We start from the raw sequence: 9,824 nt of genomic DNA on the forward strand, positions 1-9,824 counted from the left end.
CCCTACCCTCTTTCATATACTATTGCTCTACACTCTCTTCTCAGTCTTCTGTAGACAGCAGCCAGCAGCAATGAAATAACATTTCAGGACCATTATTTCCAGTACTAACTTCCTCAGTAATCTACCACAATTGCCAGTAGCCAGAGAATCCTATCACTTTCTGTCAGGAGAGCTCACTATAGTCCCTATCAACCTACCCCAGAAAGGTGCCAAAAACCAGTAAAAGCCTGGTTATCCTGTGTTTATCCTCCAACTTCTGAGGTTTAGTTCAATTTGAACACATTTTCTCACTCCTAACCCAATTCTATTTCTTCCTGTCTTACTTAAATATCTGGATTCTGGCCTCTTCCCTGGGATGCTCTTCTGCTTTTTTACTCCCTGATATGACCTCTGGACACAGATTTTGGCCTCATATAGGAATGCCACCATTACATATGTCCTTATTTGACATGACTCTCTAACTTAACATTAGCATCTAACTGAGTTTTGTGGTCTTCAGTTTTTAAAGGGATGCTCTGAAAACACTGTTCTGCAGTGCATTGTGCAAGCTATTTCACTCCTGGGTTTAGCTGACCTCTTTTTGTGCAAAACTAACTAGGAAAATAAACTAGGACTGATTATCAGTCTCTTTACCTAAATCTTTATTTTCTTCCCACACTGTAATCATGGTTGTTTCCCCAGTCTCTATTTCTCTACACTGCACTGCCATAGACTACCCTATTTATTAGGCCCCCTAAATGTAGCTCTTTCGGTTTGACTTTAGTAGTCAATGAAAGAAGGGGTACATCATCAGTCTCACAGAAAGTACACACACACAGATGAAGACTAGACACTGGTCTTTCAGTCTTTCATCTTGCCCAATATTTATTTTTTATTTAATATTTTTCATATTGTGTCATTTCCTCAGCATTTACATACAAATTTAAGTCCCTTACATTAATAGGTTTTCCCTCATGTGAATTCTCTGGTGTTGACTAAGGTTTGAGCTCTGACTGAAGGCTCTTCCACACTCACTGCATTCATAGGGTTTTTCTCCAGTGTGAATTCTAAAGTGTCGAATAAGATGTGAGCTCACTCGGAAGGTTTTCCCACATTCACTACACTCATAGGGTTTCTCTCTGGTGTGAATTCTCTGATGCCGGATAAGATGTGAGTTCAGGTTGAATGCTCTCCCACATTCTTTGCACCCAAAGGGTCTTTCCCCAGTGTGAATTCGCCGATGTCTAGTAAGATCTGAGCTCTCTGCAAAGTTTTTCCCACATTCATTACATTCATAGCGTCTCTCTCCAGTGTGGATTCTCTGATGCCTAGCAAGTTTTGAGCTGTGCCTGAAAGCTTTCCCACATTCATTACACTGATGAGTTTTATCTGCACTGAAAACTGCTGCATGTTTAGCAAGTTTCGGGCTCTTGAAAGATTTTCCATATTGGTGAATTTTTTCTCCAGCATAAATTCTTTGAGGGTTAATAAAATCTGAGTTCCATTTGAAGCTCTGGTCACAGGTACCATGTTTACAAGATTTCTGGTGTGTGAATTCATTTGAGTTCAGATTTAATCTCCTCTCACATCCATCATGGCTTATTATTTCACCTCTGACTATATTTTTGTGGGTGAGGATTTTACCAAAACCTTCATCCTGGGCAGATGACAGTCTCTGAGACTCCCCTGATTCTTTTTCCCATTGCTTCTTTACCCTGCCTGCAGACTTACAGATGTCTTGAGATTCACCAGATGCTTCTGATATGTATCCTGAGATTCTTCCAGATGTAATTCTCTGTGATTCAATTTTTTCAAAAATTTCCAGCTTTGGCATGGATCTACTGTTTTCACTCTCATTATCTAAAATAAAAAAGAAAGAGGTAAATATCACCTGTTTGCTGCACTAGAAGAAAGAAAATTTTGCAGCATGCTCAAGATAGTACCATATTGATATGCCCACTTTAATATATGACCTTTCATATGAGAGGAATGATAGAATGAAAGAGGATGACAGGAATGAAAGAAACATTGGTAAGAACAAGTAATGCCTGCAGTGGTTGGCAGAGAGAGGAATCAGACATGTGAAGCATATATATTAGAAAAGATTGGGAGGAGGATTGCCATCAGCAAGAACTCAAGAGATAGGGGGAGACAGAGTAAGGAGAAGGAACTCTACAATGTTGACTGAAGGGGATCTTGGGAACCTTGGATCTATGATACATTTCTAGAGGGAAAATGGAGGCACTACCTCAAAGAAAGCAGATTAGAACACAAAAAAAGTAAAGCTATGTTACTCTGAAGTATGTGTGAGAAAACTTCCATCCAACTATCGTCTATTTCTTCCTCATATTCCATGGTAAATCAGTCTTCTAAATCCTGTCATCTCTGTCCGCTAAGTGTCCCTTGTATAAATCCCTTCTTTTACATTTCTGCTACCATTGCTGTAGCCTTCAACCTCACCATTTCCTATCTAGACTTTAACTGCCTCCTTGCTGTTTTGACTGCACTTTTCTTCTTCCTAGTTATCCTAAAGATCCTTACTAGACTAATGGTCATTAAACACTGTCATCCTTATATACTCTACTCAAAAACCTTGAATCTCTCTCTCTCTCTCTTTTTTGTTACAAGACTAAACTCCCCAGCCTGGTTTCCAAGATCCATTTATCATCTAGTCTTCACAAATCCCACCTTGTAGCTCACAACTCTATACCATGCTGGAGTTGAATTGCCCTTCTTTGTTATAAGGTATCCTTTGTCTACAATATGCTAGGGCAGGAAAGAGGGTTAGGGAGTGCTGTTCGCGGGGTGAGGGAAATTTACAATTTTATATAGGATAGATGGAGATGTTTCCAGAACAAACCTGAAGGCAGAATGTGTAGAAATTTATTAAAAATTAATGATGGCTGGGCGTGGTGGCTCATGTCTGTAATCCCAGCACTCTGTAAGGCTGAGGCAGGTGGATCACGAGGTCAGGAGTTTGAGACCAGCCTGGCCAACATGGTGAAACCCCGTTTCTACTAAAAATACCAGAATTAGCCAGGCTTGGTGGCAGGCACATGTAACCCCAGCTACTCGGGAGGCTGAGGCAGGAGAATTGCTTGAACACAGGAAGCAGAGGTTGCAGTAAGCCGAGATCACGCCACTGCACCCCAGCCTGGGTGACAGAGCAAGACTCCGTCTCGGGAAAAAAACAAAACAAAACAAAACAAACGAACAAACAGTAAGTTATTCTTGGGTTTACTATAGGGACCATTCACACCTTAAGTGATACTGTATCTATGAATCTTTTAAATAGATGAGTTTTAGAATAGAGATGCATAGTCTATGGAAGTAGTCTCTAGAAGTATAGCTAACTTTCTATAAAAATGTAAAAGAGCTTTATAAGACCAAGAGCATAAGAGGAAAAATATGGACCAGGGTCTATGTTACTTGTGAATTATATACTATTTCTCAGTATATCATCGTGTATCTGTTTCTCTTGATCATTATATGTACTTCTCTATGAACATGTTTTGCTTCTGCCCATGTATTTCTTTTTGTTTTGCTTCTTTTCTCTTTTTATGATATTTTTTCACTCATTCACTTTTATTTCCTTTAATTTGGTCATATCATAAAAATGTTCTGTGTTTTGGAAATATTCTGGATAAGGAACAAAATTATTTTTTCCCCCACAATTGGCCAAAGACTCACAGGAAAACAAGTTCTCTCTTTTCATTTTTTTTTTCTTTTTGAGATGGAGTCTCGCTCTGTCGCCGAAGCTGGAGTGCAGTGGCGCGATCTTGGCTCACTGCAAGCTCCGCCTCCTGGGTTCCCACCATTCTCCTGCCTCAGCCTCCCGAGTAGCTGGGAATACAGGTGCCTGCCACCATGCCCAGCTAATTTTTTAGTACAGACGGGGTTTCACCATGTTAGCCAGGATGGTCTCAATCTCCTGACTTCATGATCTGCCTGCCTCGGCCTCCCAAAGTGCTAGGATTATAGGCATGAGTCACCACACCTGGCCACAAATTCTCTCTTTTCATTGGGTAATAAAGGAAAGGACCACCTACAGTTACCAAGACTAGTTTGTGAAGGGAGATTCATTCTCCTGTTTCTTCAGTGATGTGCACTGTATGGCATTCTGCCCCTTACCACAGTCCCATAGGAGCTGGGGTTCTGATGAATCAAAATAGGCCTTGGTTTCCACTGGCTGTAACTGGACACTAAGTGCTGGTCCAGGTGGTGACACTTTTTTCCTGAATACTTCTTGTCCACGTTCATGGGCTTGAACCTGAGAAAAATAAAGTACATTTGGGCTATAAAAGAATCCCTGTGTTAAACATCTTCTAACAACGAAGAGAAACTCCCATAGGAATACAAAACTGGGGAAGGAAGAATCGAGTCTGAGTCATTTGTAAAATGTCATGTGGAATCAAACAGACAGGAAAGGAGACATAAATGCACATTCAACCAATAGCTCCTGCAAGCTAGATACGCAATCTCAGGCCTCTCCTCCCATTGTGGGACCTTATCCATTATGGAGGTGTTAGATCTCCCATCCCCTATGCACCTGGAGTACTGCTTTATCAGTGCCTCTCTCCAAATCTTCCACTATGGTCACTGCCTCCTCTCCACTCTCTGGGTAATGTTCATGCACCCAGGCCTGCAAATCTCCTGGCAGGATGGTCAGGAACTGCTCCAGCACCAGCAGTTCCAGAATCTGTTCCTTGGTATGGATCTCCGGCTTCAACCACTGACAGCAGAGCTCCCGGAGCTGGCTTAGTGCCTCGCGAGGTCCAGGAGAATCCTGGTAGCAGAACTGCCTAAAAAGCTGCCTGTAGAGCTCCTGCTTAAGGAGTTCACTTCTCTGTAAGCAAGCGTCCTGCCTGTGGATAAATTCTTCCTCTTCTATCTTCACTATCAAAAGTCCTTCATCCTCTGGAGAGTTCTGGGCTGCAGCTTTCTTTGATTCTGTAGCCATCTGTGGAAAGAATATATTATCAGAACTGCTTTGGAAAGGGTCTTCTTTAGTTTCAAGAGTCCTCCTGAGGGATCAAAAATTACTATTACTGTCTAGGAAAATGAAAGACCATGTAATAAAAATCATCATTCTCCATTACACAAAAATTTACTGGGCATTTATTGTATGCAAAAGCACTGACATATTTGATTTGTAGAATACAACTGTTATGATTTCTGCTTCAAGATAGCTTAACGTTTAAATTTAAAAATAAGAATTTAAATTAGAAACAATAAACTTAAATGTAATACTAAATATTAACAAGGTACATGTTATTAAATTTTAAAAGTCACAGAGAAAATAAGGATGAAAAAGAAAAATGACAGAAGTGCTTCATAAAATGGAGATGGGAAAAATACAGATGGTTGCAGTGGTCAAGGGAAGCTTAATGAAAAAATGAAATTCTGAAGAATAGAAAAGATTTGACTGGGATGCAAGAGAGAAAGAAGTAGGAAATTACAAACAGAGAAATAGTCTGAACAATTGGGTAAGGGTAGGAATACAGAAGTGGGAAAGCAAAATGTTTAGTAGGTTTGTATAAGAAAATTATCGAGACAAAGCTTGGAGATGTCACTGCAGAAAACATCAAATGTCAGGTTCATGAATTTGGAGTTTATCTTTTAGGCACTAAGGAGTCATTGAAGAGGAGTCAATTCTTCTGAGCAGAATGACCTGCTGAACACTGTAGAGATGAATATGTTCTTAATTTCTAGGGTGGGTAGTAATAGGAAAAGACAGAAGCCACTGTATTCATGAAAGTATGAGGTTCTTTTTGTTTGTTTTTTGAGAGGAAGTCTCACTCTGTCACCCAGGCTGGAGTGCAAAGGCACAATCTCGGCTCACTGCAACCTCCGCCTCCCAGGTTCCAGTGATTCTCCTGCTTTAGCCTCCTGAGTAGCTAGGATTTCAGATGCACATCACCACACCTGGCTAATTTTTTTGTATTTTTGGTAGATATGGGGTTTCACCATGTTGGCCAAGCTGGTCTCAAACTCCTGACCTTGTGATCTACCCACTGCCCAACTCGGCCTCCCAAAGTACTGGGATTACAGGTGTGAGCCACCATGCCAGGCCTGAGGTTCTTTTACTGAACATTTCACTAAGTTGACTACTGACTGATGCAATCACATACATTTTATTAAGAATCTTATCACAAGCACAGTGTTGGGCTATAAGTTGTATAGCGATGGTTTACAAGAAAGTCTGAATCTGACACTGGGCTTGCTGCCTAATCATCATATGGGATCTCTGGTAGAAACAGCTTCTTAGACCCTACCTCTGGAGATGCTGACTTGGGCCCTGCTCCTAGAGATGGTAACTTGGTCAGTATGGCATATGCCTGGAAAATCTGTATTCTAATATACAGCTTAATGGATTAAACAAGAAGTGTTTGAGTTTGTGAACTAGTTGGGAAGAAATTATAAAACATGGAAATAAAAGATTTAAATGAGAAACATTTAACATGACATATACATTGCACATGTTTGTTAAATGTTGAATATTGAAGTATAAAATGAATTTATGGTGGAGATGCTGAATGTTCTAACTGTCCTGTGGTGGGAAGAGACTGTCAGTGGTAGAAGGTATTTCCCAGAGGTGGTGGGTGTTAGAAATAAATTTTTGGGCGGCAAAATAAATAGCACTCGAACATGAATTTTCTCATCAAGGCAATTTTGCTTCTATAGAAAGGTGCGTCTTGCAGATGGAGCAATGGCGAGAGCACACCTGAACAAGGGAGGGGAAGGGGTTCTTATCACTGACGCAGGTAGCCCTTACTGCTGTGTCATTCCCCTATTGGCTAGGGTTAGACTGCACAGTCTAAGCTAATTCCGATTGGCTATGTTAAAGAGAGCAGGGGTATGAACCAGAGTGGTGGGGTGAGCAGTTTCAGCGGGAAGGACAGTTATGGAACGGGTAACTAAGGTGATGCAGGTCAGAGCAGGTGACCAGGGGAATAGATGTGAACTACTGATTGGAACTGGTGGAAAAGGTTGTTTACTGAAACTAGGGGCAAGGAGACGAGGTTAAACTTTAAAATGGAGAGCAAATAACTGAACATACTGTCATAATAATTCTTTGAAAAGAAATGTAGAACTCACTGTATTTAACATGGGGCTTAAATTGGACAATAAAGGATGAGAAAGATTCAGAAAGGAAAGGACAGGAACAGAGTTGAGGAAGTGGGAATGAGCAGCAGGTTGATGGTGAGATCAGCTTACAGGGTATGGTGGCTGGAGTGACTAAGAACTCTACTGCCTCTGTTAAGAAATTGCTCAACTCTAGTCTGAGTTCTTACAATTCCTAACACATACATATATGAATATATAAGTCCTTGTATTATTTTTAGTTGTTTGGCCTTTTTTTCATCAACTGATTGCTGTTCCATGAGGTTAAGGACCATGCATTATTAAGTGTTCTTAAGGCTTCATATTTGTTGATTGAATGAAAGGAAAAATTTGGAAAGTTTCAGATGACTTCTGTTTTGGATGATCTGTATTTAAGATGATAATAAGACATCTACTTGGAAAAATATTTCCAACAGAAACAATGATATTTCAATAATGGAAAGGAACTTGGAATGGGAAGACAGATTTTGACAAGTGTTGGGAACAGGGCCCCAAATCTGGCCATAAACTGGCCCCAAAACTGGCCATAAACAAAATCTCTGCAGCACTGTGACATGCTCATCATGGCCTTGATGCCCTCGCTGGAAGGCTGTTGGTTTACCGGAATGAGGGCAAGGAACACGTGGCCCACCCAGGGTGGTAAATGGCTTAAGGAGTTCTTAAACCACAAACAATAGCATGAGCGATCTGTGCCTTACGGACATGTTCATGCTGCAGATAACTAGCCAGAGCCCATCCCTTTATTTCGGCCCATCCCTTTATTTCCCATAAGGAATACTTTTTTTTTTAAAATGCTACTAATATTTAGATGAATTTATTTTTTTATACATATATCTATACATTTTTAAACATATAGAGATTAAATTCAATGTGCATTTACTTAATATTTGCAAGAAATTATATGAATATTTAATATATATTCATTAACATACTTTTAGTAAATCTTATGACTGGCTTGCTGTCAATAAACATGTGGGTAAATCTCTGTTCAAGGCTCTCAGCTCTGAAGGCTGTAAGACCCCTGATTTCCCACTCCACATTCTATATTTCTGTGCGTGTGTCTTTAATTTCTCTAGCGCCACTGCGTTAGGGTTTCTACGACCGAGTTGGTCTCCGCAGACAAGATTCATGAAAAGGGTAGTTGAAGATATCTATCAGTATTAATTCTCCAAGACTATGAAATAAATATCACAGGTTCAGACTGAACCTTGGAAAACAAACAGTTTGAGTGAGTATAAGAACAAAATTTATCAATGATAAAAAAAAAAGGAGGGAGTTAGTTCCATGGTATATTAACCAGAGAGTCTCAATCCCTTATATTTTACTGGGCCATTCCTTTGATGTTTCTTGTTATGTTTCCTAGATGCCCTAACCAAGTAGTGTCCTAATGCTTAATGAGCATGATCTCATTTACCATAGTAGATGGGTATAAAGTAGGCCCATATAATCCGAATGAAACTTCAATTATGCTAAGCATGTTATCTCAGCTGACAGTCCTATCTCCAGGTGTTTTATCACTTCTCATCCATTTAAAACCTAGTCCCTCTAAAGTTAGTAGCTTTAATAAATATTTCTTGAGCATCTAGTGCCTTATAATAGTGTTAGGAGGACTTACAAAAACGGGTAAGCAGAAGTGTAAACAAACGCTAGGAGAACAGAGAGGAACGAGTAATTAATTATGAGAAAGGTGGAGGTTAAAGAGGAGGGCTCCTGATGGATGACCATGCCTTGGTGGGTATATGGAGGAGGGGAAAACGGGTGAGAGTTTTGTTGGTGGAGGGGGAGAGAGTCAGGGGAAATCCGGTAGAGACCACAAAGCAGAACAGAGGCGTCAAGGGGCATGCTGGTAAAGGCTCCCATAGTACCTTGTGTTTCTCAAGGGTAGGTCAGTGTTGGTTTCACTGCATCCTCGGCACACAGGAAATACTATTTACCGTGTCAATAAATTTCAGGACAAGCCGGGGTTGTCCCCAAGTGTCCTACAAAAGGGCAGTTACTCTTCCCAATGGAAGCAGGGGACTGGGGATGGTCGTCACAGCAGTTTCTTTTGGCAGACAATAACAGATGCGAGACATTTGACACCCCTCCCCGTTCCACCTGGCTGGAATGGGCAACTCCTCTTACCAGTGACCCCAAATTCAGGATCAGCAGGACAGCACCCACCCCACGCCACCACGCCCTCTCAGCGCCCCACTATGACGTCACGCGCGGCGGAGGTAACTATGGAGACCGCCAAACCCTCACTAAATACGTAAGCGCGCCTGCCCTCCCAACGCCGAAGCTGGTTCCACCTTTCTCCGGGATTCCTCTGAGGTCCAAGGTCTAGTCACCCAGAGGCTGCTAATTTCAAAGGCAATATGAGAGGGACTGGATGTTTGGAGGGGGAAACAGGGCTGGACGTCTGGGTCCCCAAACCCGGACTCACCTCTCGGACAGGGCTGATTCCGATCGGACACTTCCGGTGGAAGGACTGAGCGGCACTACACTTCAAGGATTCCGTCCACAGGGACTTGTGAGTCTGCGCAGAAGACGGGATGCCTTTGGACTATGATTCCGAGAATCCTTCCTGGGTCGCTTCAGGCGCAGACTTTTCGCCAAAGTCCTGAAGCTCTCAGGGCTTGAAGGAGAAGGCGTCTTTTTTCTCCATTGTAGTAGTGTGTCTCGCTAAATAACAGAGGGGACTCTCGAAAAGAAAATGACGTTGGCCGGGCGCAGTGGCT

At 41.6% G+C, this 9,824-nt stretch overlaps 1 protein-coding gene across 2 annotated transcripts; it reads right to left on the reverse strand.

The window, feature by feature from the left end:
- Positions 1-838: 838 nt before the first annotated feature.
- Positions 839-9,558, reverse strand: ZNF165 (zinc finger protein 165). Of its 2 annotated transcripts, none has more exons than XM_005553750.5 (4): positions 9,530-9,558; positions 4,529-4,939; positions 4,111-4,249; positions 839-1,839 (listed from the first exon to the last, which is right to left on the reverse strand). In XM_005553750.5, exons 2-4 carry the CDS (start codon positions 4,937-4,939, stop codon positions 932-934), a joined length of 1,458 nt encoding a protein of 485 aa, XP_005553807.1. In that variant the 5' UTR covers positions 9,530-9,558; the 3' UTR covers positions 839-931. The 2 variants fall into 2 exon arrangements, with proteins under 2 accessions (XP_005553807.1, XP_005553806.1); XM_005553749.5 differs by having other exon boundaries at positions 8,970-9,558.
- Positions 9,559-9,824: the final 266 nt, after the last annotated feature.

This window comes from Macaca fascicularis, chromosome 4, assembly GCF_037993035.2.
Source record: "Macaca fascicularis isolate 582-1 chromosome 4, T2T-MFA8v1.1".
Taxonomy (NCBI): Eukaryota; Metazoa; Chordata; class Mammalia; order Primates; family Cercopithecidae; genus Macaca; species Macaca fascicularis.

What these genes read in the sequence shown, in the direction of transcription:
- ZNF165 (XM_005553750.5), bottom strand. Translation starts at nt 4,939, where the DNA reads ATGGCTACAGAATCAAAGAAAGCTGCAGCCCAGAACTCTCCAGAGGAT. An exon ending in CTGATAAAGCAGTACTCCAG is followed by an intron (nt 4,250 to 4,528) that starts GTGCATAGGGGA and finishes TATTTTTCTCAG; the next exon opens with GTTCAAGCCCATGAACGTGG. An exon ending in CCAGCTCCTATGGGACTGTG is followed by an intron (nt 1,840 to 4,110) that starts GTAAGGGGCAGA and finishes TTTTTATTTTAG; the next exon opens with ATAATGAGAGTGAAAACAGT.